Source organism: Homarus americanus, unplaced genomic scaffold (assembly GCF_018991925.1).
Source record: "Homarus americanus isolate GMGI-L3 unplaced genomic scaffold, GMGI_Hamer_2.0 scaffold51476, whole genome shotgun sequence".
Classification (NCBI taxonomy): Eukaryota; Metazoa; Arthropoda; class Malacostraca; order Decapoda; family Nephropidae; genus Homarus; species Homarus americanus.
This window is the reverse complement of record NW_024736148.1, coordinates 4,269,095-4,283,868: the sequence shown is the minus strand read 5'-3', so window position 1 is coordinate 4,283,868 and position 14,774 is coordinate 4,269,095. Positions and strand designations below refer to the sequence as shown.

At 38.3% G+C, this 14,774-nt stretch overlaps 1 protein-coding gene and 1 long non-coding RNA gene across 2 annotated transcripts; both read right to left on the bottom strand.

Moving 5' to 3' along the window:
* Positions 1 to 420: 420 nt before the first annotated feature.
* LOC121872072 lies at positions 421 to 2,692 on the bottom strand. Its single transcript, XR_006090018.1, has 2 exons — positions 2,255 to 2,692; positions 421 to 1,622 (listed from the first exon to the last, which is right to left on the bottom strand). It is a non-coding gene; the product is annotated as an uncharacterized LOC121872072 (long non-coding RNA).
* A 1,520-nt stretch (positions 2,693 to 4,212) lies between these two features.
* Positions 4,213 to 14,010, bottom strand: LOC121871985 (mucin-2-like). The gene is made up of 5 exons (XM_042374605.1): positions 13,926 to 14,010; positions 8,830 to 10,217; positions 6,481 to 6,536; positions 5,019 to 5,119; positions 4,213 to 4,560 (listed from the first exon to the last, which is right to left on the bottom strand). The coding sequence occupies exons 1-5, from the start codon at positions 13,935 to 13,937 to the stop codon at positions 4,213 to 4,215; spliced, it is 1,905 nt and encodes a 634-aa protein (XP_042230539.1). The 5' UTR covers positions 13,938 to 14,010.
* Positions 14,011 to 14,774: the final 764 nt, after the last annotated feature.

The window sequence follows — 14,774 nt, the reverse complement described above, 5'->3', positions numbered from 1 at the left end:
CAGTTGTTGTTTATTTACATTATGAAGAGCAAGTCGGACATGTGCCTGCACTTTGACTGTAATCCTTTATTTTATTCCATGTTAATATGAAACAGGAAAGGTTTGATTGGTAGATTATTGGGCGCATCTCTTTTAATTACCATCCCTGCACCTGTATAATACTGTACATTATAACTGCTGCCGCGGCACAACATCAAAGACCGGATGAAAAAGCATCTCTAAAAGAAGGGACTCCCACTTTTTCTTGGAAGGAGATCCTAGAATCCTACTTTCAAAATCCTAGTTAAATTTTTGTTCAATATTCCTCTGCAGCCCGTTGTCTTAAGCCATCCGTGTCCGTCGACCACCCGGGATCGTAGAAACTGACCTCTGACCTTTGGTTATTGCTTCAGTAAAAAGAGGTCAAATTAAAACGCAGCATTCTTTTAATAATTTATTTAGAAGCAAATACAAGATTAATGAGTTGATACTTCACAGAACAAGCAATCACATCCACACACTAACGAGCTAAGCAGGACGAGCACTGACGGTTCCTTGACGTCACCAGCATCATCACACGTCATAACCAACTACACTCAATCACATTCATTTCCGCAAGCATGTGGAGGTTTGTGCCATTTATTACGGGAGGAACAAGGCACCTAAGTCGAATAACATACTGTAATAATAATAATAATAATAATAATAATAATAATATTGATTATTTAGGGATTATTTCACATATTTGGGTACATTACTCACCGGGATTCAGTTTATAACGTATACCTGGCAGTGTATAAGAGAATAAAACACTAAACTAATGTCTTACACAAAACTATATAACATCACCTCAAAATCTACAATGACACTCCACCTACTATATAACATCACCTCAAAATCTACAATGACACTCCACCTACTATATAACATCACCTCAAAATCTACAATGACACTCCACCTACTATATAACATCACCTCAAAATCTACTATGACACTCCACCTACTATATAACATCACCTCAAAATCTACAATGACACTCTACCTACTATATAACATCACCTCAAAATCTACAATGACACTCTACCTACTATATAACATCACCTCAACATCTACAATGACACTCTACCTCAGATAGACACGAGTCTCGACCTCACTCACATGTCACACTGTTTAGCCAAGCACGAATACACCAACACACTTGAAACACACTTAACCTTCGCACACCATGGAGAAAGTTCCAACCTTCTAAGCAGACTCAGTACACATAACCACTATATAAACACTTCATCCGCACCATAATAAACAATAACAGGTGATGAGAACAGTAACAATACACCTCCACACTTACCACACCCCTCTACACACACCCCTTTACACACACACACACACACACAGATAAACCTCCAACCTCCACAAAATATCACTAAAGATGCCCACCTCTTGTCATTTAATATTACAGAAGACCATCAACTTCACCTAAGCAGCCACAACAACATGGCAGTGTCCGGTAACATTCATCTACTTGGCTAAAATTTTAACATTATTAGTATACAACATACATACGTGAAAATACTGAAGACAAGAATAATTATTTTGTCATAACCTTGATATTTGGCATTAATGAACCCATAAAGTGTCGTAACCTTGATATTTGGCATTAATGAACTGTTACGAGTTGGGGATTTAGAATATAGTTAAAAGTCTACCCAGATCCCAACAGGCAACAACAATAAAAAAACAAAGACAATCGGACTATAAAAGGGTAGACAAAGGATGCGAGTTTTTGTTGTGTATAATAAAGTACCATAAATTCCTTAACAAAATATTCAGCTTTCTATAATTTACCCTTAACCATACTTAGCCTAAACATTAACAGTATACACATATTTATACAACATACAATAATTTGAAGCAAGGTGGAGGTGGGGAGGCAATATAAGATTACAAATACTTAAGTGCGGAGCTGAGATGGCTGACGAGTAAGGCTGAGTATTGTAGAAGACGGTAGGTAGTCACTGTGCTGTAGGTTTCTAGGATAGGTGATCCTGTGGTCACTTCCCAGAGTGAACTGAACTCTCATCGAACTGGAGCTGACGAAGAAGACTTGGAGGAGGTGACGCAACAACCAGGATATGGAGAAGGGAAACCCCGGAGTGGTAACCAAGAGTAGTCATACTCGGGTTTCGTCCCTAGATGGCGTTGCTCGTGGTGCTGGGTAGGTAGATCATGACAATTGGAGGAGTGGTTCGTAACAGAACCCATAAAGTGTCGTAACCTTGATATTTGGCATTAATGAACCCATAAAGTGTCGTAACCTTGATATTTGGCATTAATGAACCTAAACAGTGTCGATGAATAGAGTAAACCCTCGGTGTTTGGTGGTTGGTAGTGGTGGAAGTGGATATGTTGGTGGTGGTTACAATGGTGTTAATTGATGGGGGTAGTTGTGGTGGTGGTGGTTGACGTGTATTGGTTGTGGTTATGGTTTGCGGTGGTTGGCGTGTTGGTTGTAAAATGTTTTGTTAATTGTTCTTTTTCAGTGGTTTGGTTTAGCCATTGCAGAGGTGTCTGGGAAGTTGTGGTAGTTGTGGATGAGATGCTTGGGGTTATGATTTACGGAGTTAGAACTTGGGTTGAGCCGCTTGTGTGGTTGTTCAAGAGGATTTTGGTTGTATTGGGGCTTGAGGTTATGTTCATAGTTGTGTTATTTCAGGTTTTGGTCGTAGTTGTAGTTGTTGAGGTGGTCAGGATGGTCGTCTGGGTTGTAGTCGTGCTGGTTGACATTTTGGTTATCGTTGTTGTAAGTGACGTGGTCGTTTGGGTTGTAGTCGTGCTGGTTGACATTTTGGTTATCGTTGTTGTAAGTGATGTGGTCGTTTGGGTTGTAGTCGTGCTGGTTGACATATTGTATATCGTTGTTGTAAGTGACGTGGTCGTTTGGGTTGTAGTCGTACTGGTTGACATTTTGGTTATCGTTGTTGTAAGTGACGTGGTCGTCTGGGTTGTAGTCGTGCTGGTTGACATATTGGTTATTGTTGTTGTAAGTGACGTGGTCATTTGGGTTGTAGTCGTGCTGGTTGACATTTTGGTTAGCGTTGTTGTAAGTGACGTGGTCGTTTGGGTTGTAGTCGTGCTGGTTGTCGTAGTTGTAGGAGATGTGGTAGTCGTGTTTGTAGTCATACTGGTTGACGTTTTGGTTGTCGTAGTCGAAGTTTTGAGGATAGTTAGAGACGTTAAAGTTGATTTCGTTGTGGTAGTTGAAGTTCTCGGTAATGTTGGCATTCAGGATAATTGAGTAGTTGTTAAATTGGTTGTTATCCTCCCAGCTGTTAATGTTATGGTCTTGGTTGCTCTCGTTCAGATGGTAGTTAACGTCGCCCTGATTGTGTTTATTGAGGTGGTTAACAGGGTCTGGTTGCTCGCTGAGGTGGTTGGGACGCTCGTTAAGCTGTGGTTGGTCGTTGAGGTGGTTGGGACGCTCGTTAAGAAGATGTGGTTGGTCGTTGAGGTGGTTGGGACGCTCGTTAAGAAGATGTGGTTGGTCGTTGAGGTGGTTGGGACGCTCGTTAAGAAGATGTGGTTGGTCGTTGAGGTGGTTGGGACGCTCGTTAAGAAGATGTGGTTGGTCGTTGAGGTGGTTGGGACGCTCGTTAAGAAGATGTGGTTGGTCGTTGAGGTGGTTGGGACGCTCGTTAAGAAGATGTGGTTGGTCGTTGAGGTGGTTGGGACGCTCGTTAAGAAGATGAAGATGTGGCTGGTCGTTGAGGTGGTTGGGACGCTCGTTAAGAAGATGTGTTGCTCGCTGAGGTGGTTGGGACGCTCGTTAAGAAGATGTTGGTCGTTGAGGTGGTTGGGACGCTCGTTAAGAAGATGTGGTTGGTCGTTGAGGTGGTTGGGACGCTCGTTAAGAAGATGTGGTTGGTCGTTGAGGTGGTTGGGACGCTCGTTAAGAAGATGTGGTTGGTCGTTGAGGTGGTTGGGACGCTCGTTAAGAAGATGTGGTTGGTCGTTGAGGTGGTTGGGACGCTCGTTAAGAAGATGTGGTTGGTCGTTGAGGTGGTTGGGACGCTCGTTAAGAAGATGTGGTTGGTCGTTGAGGTGGTTGGGACGCTCGTTAAGAAGATGTGGTTGGTCGTTAAGAAGATGTGGTTGGTCGTTGAAGGTGGTTGGGACGCTCGTTAAGAAGATGTGGTTGGTCGTTGAGGTGGTTGGGACGCTCGTTAAGAAGAGAAGTTAAAGATGTGGTTGGTCGTTGAGGTGGTTGGGACGCTCGTTAAGAAGATGTGGTCGGTCGTTGAGGTGGTTGGGACGCTCGTTAAGAAGATGTGGTTGGTCGTTGAGGTGGTTGGGACGCTCGTTAAGAAGATGTGGTTGGTCGTTGAGGTGGTTGGGACGCTCGTTAAGAAGATGTGGTTGGTCGTTGAGGTGGTTGGGACGCTCGTTAAGAAGATGTGGTTGGTCGTTGAGGTGGTTGGAGTGGTCGCGGGAGATAAGGTCGGTACATACATAGTCACGTAAACATTGATTGTAACAGCAGCCTTGGCCATCCTCCTCCGGGCAATGGTTGTCTATAGTGCAATGCTGTAACAACAACAACAATAACATCAACAATAACAACAAAAACAACACCTTAATAATTAATAAACTTAACAAACGAAGGTAATATTGAACTTTTTTCCTTGTGTGGATCTGTTAATTAGTTTGTTTGTTTTTGTTTCAGGAATTGCAAGTATAGAGATTCAGTGATTGTCAATACGAAATAAGATAGGGTGTGTTAGGTTAGGTTAGATAACTTTAAGTTGTGTTAGGTTAGTGTTAGATTAAGTAAGATTTGGTTAAGTTAGCATTAGGTTAGGTTGTGTTACGTCTAGGTTTGGTTTGGTTAAGTTAGCGTTAGGTTATGTAATATTAAACTGTGTTAGTTTAGGTTAGTTTTGATTAAACTTACATAGGGTTTTTAATCATGGGGTTAATATAAGCGGAAGTTTCTTATCATCACGAGAACCAAAACATGTCTCTCTGTAAGTTAGTTTATTTACCTTGTAGGGGTGTGATGAGGGCGGGTCAGGAGGTGGTGTGCATGGGGCCTTCTGGGGGGGACACTCCCGTCTCCTAACCTGTCGCTGGTATGATGAATCAACTGCACCGGTGAGAAGAGAGGACACATATATAGTGATCCTGAGACACACTACTTGATATATGGACACACTACTTGATACATGGATACACTACTTGATACATGGACACACTACTTGATACATGGACACACTACTTGATATATGGATACACTACTTGATATATGGACACACTACTTGATATATGGATACACTACTTGATACATGGATACACTACTTGATGCATGGATACACTACTTGATACATGGACACACTACTTGATACATGGACACACTACTTGATATATGGATACACTACTTGATATATGGACACACTACTTGATATATGGATACACTACTTGATACATGGATACACTACTTGATGCATGGATACACTACTTGATACATGGACACACTACTTGATACATGGACACACTACTTGATATATGGATACACTACTTGATATATGGACACACTACTTGATATATGGATACACTACTTGATACATGGATACACTACTTGATGCATGGATACACTACTTGATACATGGATACACTACTTGATACATGGGCACACTACTTGATATATGGATACACTACTTGATACATGGACACACTACTTGATATATGGATACACTACTTGATACATGGACACACTACTTGATATATGGATACACTACTTGATACATGGACACACTACTTGATACATGGACACACTACTTGATACATGGACACACTACTTGATATATGGATACACTACTTGATACATGGACACACTACTTGATATATGGATACACTACTTGATACATGGATACACTACTTGATACATGGATACACTACTTGATACATGGACACACTACTTGATATATGGATACACTACTTGATATATGGATACACTACTTGATACATGGACACACTACTTGATACATGGACACACTACTTGATATATGGAGACACTACTTGATACATGGACACACTACTTGATACATGGACACACTACTTGATACATGGATACACTGATATAATGACACAGGAATATAATGGTATTTTAATGTAAAGCAAAAGCCTTATTCTCAAAGGTTCCTAAGTTGAATAATCCACTTTTATGTTGAATTTTTGGTGTAAGTTTCGAACGTACTGATCAACATGAAGATAAGCCCCCGAGCCTATTTCACCTGATGAGTGATTAAACATCTTAACGCTACCTGGGAGGGAGGAGGGGGGGGGGTTAGGTTAGTATTATGGTGGTTAATCTAAGGTAAATATAAGTTGGAGGGCTAATCTTCAAGTGATCCGGACGTTCTTGCCTCTAGAGTTAAATTGAGTGGAAACAACGTGTTGAACCTTTGCAGAAATTACAGTGTTTAAGTATTAACAAGGTCAACTTACAGTCATTACAACAGAGGTATACATTGCCATCGTCATCAAGACACACTTTATTGCACCTGTGGAAAGAAAAACAAGAAAGGTGATGATAAGAAGTCTGGTTTTGGAATAGTTATACTTGGAAAATGAAACAGCTACGTATCCCTTATACAGTAGAAAACGAGAATAAAAGAGAAAAGGGAATGCTTGTGAAACACTAGATACGTACTCAATGTTCAACCAACACCTGGCTTCTGACTTTGTGAAATGTAGTCAGCAAAACGTTCTGTCTTAAATATTCATCCCACAAACACAATACTGTAAACTGTTTGTTACTGTCTTTTGGTAACATGATATGTTTTGGTAACATGATATGTTTTGGTAACATGATATGTTTCTGCAGGAGCCAACGTATGTGTGTGCGTTTTTTATGTATTTGTTTGATTGTGTGTATATGTTTTAAAGTGCGATTATATGTATGTAAAGTATGTGTGTGCGATTTTTCTTAATATTCAACAGAGCTATACAAGATGGCCAGTGTGATGGCCAGTGTTAAAAAGATTAGCATGTGAAACCATTAAACATTATTTTTAGCATCATTAATTATCTTTTTAAGGCTTACGACCAGAATGTATCTTAAATAAACATTACAAATTTAGGATAGTTTTCGATAAGTCATGATAAGTTTAGTTTGTTTGTGTCAACTGAATAATAGATACCCAGTGAGTGCAGTTTCCTCCATTCTCATGTTCTTATGTTTATGTTCACGGTTCTGGAAAATAGAGTGGTCAGCTTCCAAGATAAACAGAACCACGGAAAAGGAGTAAAAATCGCTTTGCAAAGGAATGAGTAGCAGCCGGTGCCGAAATGGGAGACGACTACCAACAAGGGAGTAAATAAGGTATGGACACGTCATCATTTTCTTATATATTTTGGGCCTTGGAGTTCATTTTTTTTCTCGATGTAAGCGTTGTACTATGCAGCTGGAGAAGACCACCAGTCAGATTGTGACCGGTAGTTTGACGTTTAAGATTTAGACATGAATATCCAAATCTATTCTAACTACCACACGGATTGTTGGTTGTATCTGTTGACTTCTTAACCCCATTGAGTGGTAGGGGTTTCTCAGAAAATAAAAGGGCCTTGCGTTAGCCAGAATAAAATACTGTATATAAATGCGATGCTATTCCTTAAGAGTTAATTGAGTTAGGGTTTAACCAACTGAGTGGTTGGGGTTTCTTTATGCTGGTTTAGCTCGTCTGGTATTAGCCAGAATGAAATACGTAAGTGCGAGACTACTTAAAGGCTTAAATTTGCTACACACGCTCAAACTAAGGTGGAACTTGTCTATACAAACAAAGAATTATTCGTTTCCATCCATACTGTACAAGTATGTCTGCTCAAACAGTTCATTCATCTCTCAGGTTTCGGAATAGCATGTTCACTGCAGGGGATTAGTGCTACTTATATGTGCGCTGGCATAGCCATTGGTAAAAAAATAAAAGAAAGTGGGCTGAACAATGACTTTTGAAGTGAGACCAATTTTCTCTTGTAAATTTATTAGCAGAATTACAACAGGAGGCTAATGGTCAGTATAACTACTGTACAGCATTTTTTGGCCCGAATGGACAGTTTTTCATTTGGTGGTGATGTACTGTAGCTAAAACAACTATCTGTGCATACTTTGTGGGAAACAATATGAGACCATGGACGATAAATTTTGGTATATGAGGGCTGTCACTAGTCCCACGTAAAATTTCGGAGCATATCGACACCCACCTGCACAGATAGTTGTTTTAGCTACTGTACGAAGCCCAGTAAATGACATGTGTTGAGTTCTTGCATTCTCTCGGCCACTTAACGGTATTTGTGTTAATTTTCCATGGTTTTATTTTCGTCACTTTCCTCAAAACAATGACTTCTCATTAATGTTGAAGGTTGGTTTAAAGCTCATCACAAGTGAAAACAGCAGGAAAAAACCCTTTTTATATCCCAAAAAAGTATACAGTAATAAGGAATAGTATCCGCGCCATCAACCAACCTCCCCTACACGTTCAGTTTTGTTTGTTCCGACGAGTCAGGAAAAGTAAGCGTGTGTAGCAGGCGAGGAGGCGATGAATAATGGTTTAATTTTCTTTGGCACAGTCCGGTAACTAATGTATGTTTTTATTTAATTGTTATTTTTTATTTAATTTTATTTTTTTTTAATGCGAATACAGCGCTCGCCTCCTGTACTTAGGGTTGTTGCTTCCAGCCCGGGGCATCCACAGTTCACCCAGGTGTGAATAGTTAACTGAATTAACAGTTGAGGAAAGGATGTCATATTAAGGGAAAATAAACATGCGGGAAAATTATAATATCGACGTCACTAACCTTGGCCTGGGTTTGGCACTGGTCACGGGTTGCATAGTTGGTAGTGGAGCTGTTGGCTTCACCAGGGGAATGTAAGGTTTTCTGAATTGTCTGGGGGGTTTTGTACGCAGTGTTGGAATGTGAGGTGGTCTAGTCCAAGGTGGATATCGAGTGACAGGAGGCCTTGTATATGGTCGTCGTGGTGTCGTTCTTGGAGGTGGAGGTCGAGTGACAGGAGGCCTTGTGTATGGTCGTCGTGGTGTCGTTCTTGGAGGTGGAGGTCGAGTGACAGGAGGCCTTGTGTATGGTCGTCGTGGTGTTGTTCTTGGAGGTGGAGGTCGAGTGACAGGAGGCCTTGTGTATGGTCGTCGTGGTGTCGTTCTTGGAGGTGTAGGTCGAGTGACAGGAGGCCTTGTGTATGGTCGTCGTGGTGTCGTTCTTGGAGGTGGAGGTCGAGTGACAGGAGGCCTTGTGTATGGTCGTCGTCGTGGTGTCGTTCTTGGAGGTGGAGGTCGAGTGACAGGAGGCCTTGTATATGGTCGTCGTGGTGTTGTTCTTGGAGGTGGAGGTCGAGTGACAGGAGGCCTTGTGTATGTCGTCGTGGTGTCGTTCTTGGAGGTGGAGGTCGAGTGACAGGAGGCCTTGTATGGTCGTCGTGGTGTCGTTCTTGGAGGTGGAGGTCGAGTGGACAGGAGGCCTTGCATGTCGTCGTGGTGTCGTTCTTGGAGGTGGAGGTCGAGACATGCCATGGTCTGGAGGCCACGTTCTGATAGGAGTTGATAGCCTGTAATTGGGGGTATGGTGGGCCAGTTGTTTGATAGCAGACAGCCTGCAATTGGGGGTATGGTGGGCCACGCTGTTTTGATAGTAGCAGGATAGCCTGTAATTGGGGGTATGGTGGGCCACGTTGTTTTGATAGTAGCAGGATAGCCTGTAATTGGGGGTATGGTGGGCCACGTTGTTTTGATAGTAGCAGGATAGCCTGTAATTGGGGGTATGGGGGGCCACGTTGTTCTGATAGCAGGAGGATAGCCTGTAATTGGGGGTATGGGGGGCCACGTTTGGGAATAAGCAATAGGAGGTGGTGTCGGAATTTGATAAGGGACTGCTGCCCCGTATCCGCAGAGATTGTAACAGTCGGAGGGATAAATTTCATTACACCATCTGTTATGGCAATTGTTCGTGTGGCCAGGCGTATAACACATAGGGTTATAGCAGTAGTTGGCCATGTTATCATAGCACAAGTGTTGTTGGCCATAGTCATATCCAGGATAAAATATAGGAGACTGCCGACGACATCTTTTAGCCCTGATAACTTGTGCAGATGTTAGGTTGGCGATTAGAGGGTTGAAGGCCGGAGCAGCTGTAGTAGTGATTATTAACGTTGCAAAGGTGGTGAGCCATATTACCTGTACAAGGTGAAAGGCAAAGGTGAATTAGTTACCTGTTGGATCAGTTATGAGCGAATACGTAGGAATATTGTTAGTTTCCATAATTTTCTGAAATGAATTGTCTTAACCTAATATATTGTAGTTTGTCACTTTAATATTATATCTAATAGCCTAATATATTGTAGTTTGTCGCTGTAAAGTTTTATAACTAATAACCTAATATATTATAATTTGTCACTGTAAAGTATTATAACTAATAGCTTAATATATTGTAGTTTGTCACTGCAAAGTATTATAACTAATAGCCTAATATATTATAATTTGTCACTGTAAAGTATTATAACTAATAGCCTAATATATTGTAGTTTGTCACTGTAAAGTTTTATAACTAATAACCTAATATATTATAATTTGTCACTGTAAAGTATTATAACTAATAGCTTAATATATTGTAGTTTGTCACTGCAAAGTATTATAACTAATAGCCTAATATATTATAATTTGTCACTGTAAAGTATTATAACTAATAGCCTAATATATTGTAGTTTGTCACTGCAAAGTATTATAACTAATAGCCTAATATATTATAATTTGTCACTGGAAAGTATTATAACTAATAACCTAATATATTGTAGTTTGTCACTGTAAAGTATTATAACTAATAACCTAATATATTATAGTTTGTCACTGTAAAGTATTATAACTAATAACCTAATATATTGTAGTTTGTCACTGTAAAGTATTATAACTAATAACCTAATATATTGTAGTTTGTCACTGTAAAGTATTATAACTAATAACCTAATATATTATAGTTTGTCACTGTAAAGTATTATAACTAATAACCTAATATATTATAATTTGTCACTGTAAAGTATTATAACTAATAACCTAATATATTATAATTTGTCACTGTAAAGTATTATAACTAATAACCTAATATATTGTAGTTTGTCACTGTAAAGTATTATAACTAATAACCTAATATATTATAGTTTGTCACTGTAAAGTATTATAACTAATAACCTAATATATTGTAGTTTGTCACTGTAAAGTATTATAACTAATAACCTAATATATTATAATTTGTCACTGTAAAGTATTATAACTAATAGCCTAATATATTGTAGTTTGTCACTGTAAAGTATTATAACTAATAACCTAATATATTGTAGTTTGTCACTGTAAAGTATTATAACTAATAACCTAATATATTATAATTTGTCACTGTAAAGTATTATAACTAATAGCCTAATATATTGTAGTTTGTCACTGCAAAGTATTATAACTAATAGCCTAATATATTGTAGTTTGTCACTGTAAAGTATTTTAACTAATAACCTAATATATTGTAGTTTGTCACTGTAAAGTATTATAACTAATAACCTAATATATTGTAGTTTGTCACTGTAAAGTATTATAACTAATAACCTAATATATTATAATTTGTCACTGTAAAGTATTATTAACAACATATATTGGCAGTTTTGTCACTGTAAAGTATTATAACTAATAGCCTAATATATTGTAGTTTGTCACTGTAAAGTATTATAACTAATAACCTAATATATTATAATTTGTCACTGTAAAGTATTATAACTAATAACCTAATATATTGTAGTTTGTCACTGTAAAGTATTATAACTAATAACCTAATATATTATAATTTGTCACTGTAAAGTATTATAACTAATAGCCTAATATATTGTAGTTTGTCACTGTAAAGTATTATAACTAATAGCTTAATACATTGTAGTTTGTCACTGTAAAGTATTATAACTAATAGCCTAATACATTGTAGTTTGTCACTGTAAAGTATTATAACTAATAGCTTAATATATTGTAGTTTGTCACTGTAAAGTATTATAACTAATAGCTTAATACATTGTAGTTTGTCACTGTAAAGTATTATAACTAATAGCTTAATATATTGTAGTTTGTCACTGTAAAGTATTATAACTAATAGCCTAATACATTGTAGTTTGTCACTGTAAAGTATTATAACTAATAACCTAATATATTATAGTTTGTCACTGTAAAGTATTATAACTAATAGCCTAATACATTGTAGTTTGTCACTGTAAAGTATTATAACTAATAGCCTAATACATTGTAGTTTGTCACTGTAAAGTATTATAACTAATAGCCTAATACATTGTAGTTTGTCACTGTAAAGTATTATAACTAATAACCTAATACATTGTAGTTTGTCACTGTAAAGTATTATAACTAATAGCCTAATACATTGTAGTTTGTCACTGTAAAGTATTATAACTAATAACCTAATACATTGTAGTTTGTCACTGTAAAGTATTATAACTAATAGCTGAAAATGGTGTTGGATCATTAACACAGTTTATGTGGTGTTGGATCATTAACTCAGTTTATGTGGTGTTGGATCATTAACTCAGTTTATGTGGTGTTGGATCATTAACTCAGTTTATGTGGTGTTATCATTAACTAAGTTTATGTGGTGTTGGATCATTAACTCAGTTTGTGGTGTTGGATCATTAACACAGTTCATGTGGTGCTGGATCATTAACACAGTTTATGTGGTGTTGGATCATTAACTCAGTTTATGTGGTGTTGGACATTAACTCAGTTTATGTGGTGTTGGATCATTAACTCAGTTTATGTGGTGTTGGATCATTAACTCAGTTCATGTGGTGTTGATCATTAACTCAGTTTATGTGGTGTTGGATCATTAACTCAGTTTATGTGGTGTTGATCATTAACTCAGTTTATGTGGTGTTGGATCATTAACTCAGTTTATGTGGTGTTGGATCATTAACTCAGTTTATGTGGTGTTGGATCATTAACTCAGTTTATGTGGTGTTGGATCATTAACTCAGTTTATGTGGTGTTGGATCATTAACTCAGTTTATGTGGTGTTGGATCATTAACTAAGTTTATGTGGTGTTGGATCATTAACTCAGTTTATGTGGTGTTGGATCATTAACACAGTTCATGTGGTGCTGGATCATTAACACAGTTTATGTGGTGTTGGATCATTAACTCAGTTTATGTGGTGTTGGATCATTAACTCAATTTATGTGGTGTGTTGATCATTAACACAGTTTATGTGGTGTTGGAGCATTAACACAGTTCATGTGGTGCTGGATCATTAACACAGTTTATGTGGTGTTGGATCATTAACTCAGTTTATGTGGTGTTGGATCATTAACACAGTTTATGTGGTGTTGGATCATTAACACAGTTCATGTGGTGCTGGATCATTAACACAGTTTATGTGGTGTTGGATCATTAACACAGTTTATGTGGTTTTGGATCATTAACACAGTTCATGTGGTGCTGGATCATTAACACAGTTTATGTGGTATTGGATCATTAACACAGTTTATGTGGTGTTGGATCATTAACACAGTTTATGTGGTTTTGGATCATTAACACAGTTCATGTGGTGCTGGATCATTAACACAGTTTATGTGGTGTTGGATCATTAACACAGTTTATGTGGTGCTGGATCATTAACACAGTTTATATGGTGTTGGATCATTAACAGCGTCTTAAGAGTTGGGTGAAGGCACTAGATGTCTTTGCATATTTTTCTCTTAACTGAAGATATATTAACTTATTTATTTGGTTCATGAAGTTATGAGAGAACAGCTGTGATTGGTTGATTGATCCTTTATCATTAAGTTAGATCAACTGTGATTGGCAAGATGATGGTGATGGTATAAACAAAACGATGGTGATGGTTCTTACCGTTTTAGCCATGGTGGAGGTTGGTTAGGATCAGCCAGACAGCTAAGCACGTTGCACAGTAAGTCAGGCTGCAGCCTTGAATCTGCCTCCTGGTTCACTGGTACTTGACCGCTGTAGCTGCTCCTGCCCCATCGCGCATGCGTCAATATGTGACATTGAAATTATACGTTTTTTTTCCATGGGTCTTTTGTTGTGTTGTATGCTCGTGGGTTTACCTTCTTAAAGTTTCGTACACTCGCAACTGTCGATGAAGATGTATTTACTGTAACCTATGGACTTAAACTAAAAATACAGAAATAATGTACCTATAAATCATTGAAATATAACATCAGTTAGAAAACACACAAATACGGTAGAGAATCCTTTCTCTGATGTAAACTAGTTAGGTACGCTACATTCTCACGACCTCAGATAACAGGAACATTCATCATATGGCTCTTAATAACGTCAATGTTAAGTAACTCGTTATTGTAATGTCATTATAATACTGTTTCAGTCAGTTTTAACATTTATACGTTATTTTAATACTGTTTACTTTATATACCAGATCCTTCACTGTATTGTGTCAGGCTGGGGGGGATCTTGTGTGTCTCACCTGAGTACAACTTACTCACCTGAACACAGCTTACTCTCCTGACCATGCTTTTGACTCACCTGAACACAGCTTACTCTTCTGACCATGCTTGTTAACTCACCTGAACACAGTTTTGTCCAGTGGGTTATTGCGTGTGGATAAGTTTTGTCCAGTGGCTCATTGTGTAGTTGAGTTTTGTCTAGTGGGTTCTCGTGTAGGTGTTTTGTCCAGTGGTTCATTGTGTGGATGAGTTTTGTCCAGTGGTTCATTATGTA

Excerpts from the sequence above, each read along its gene's own strand:
- LOC121871985 (XM_042374605.1), bottom strand. Across the intron at positions 6,537-8,829 it reads AGTGCCAAACCCAGGCCAAG|GTGCAATAAAGTGTGTCTTG; the intron begins GTTAGTGACGTC and ends TTCTTTCCACAG. Across the intron at positions 5,120-6,480 it reads ATACCTCTGTTGTAATGACT|TTGATTCATCATACCAGCGA; the intron begins GTAAGTTGACCT and ends TCACCGGTGCAG.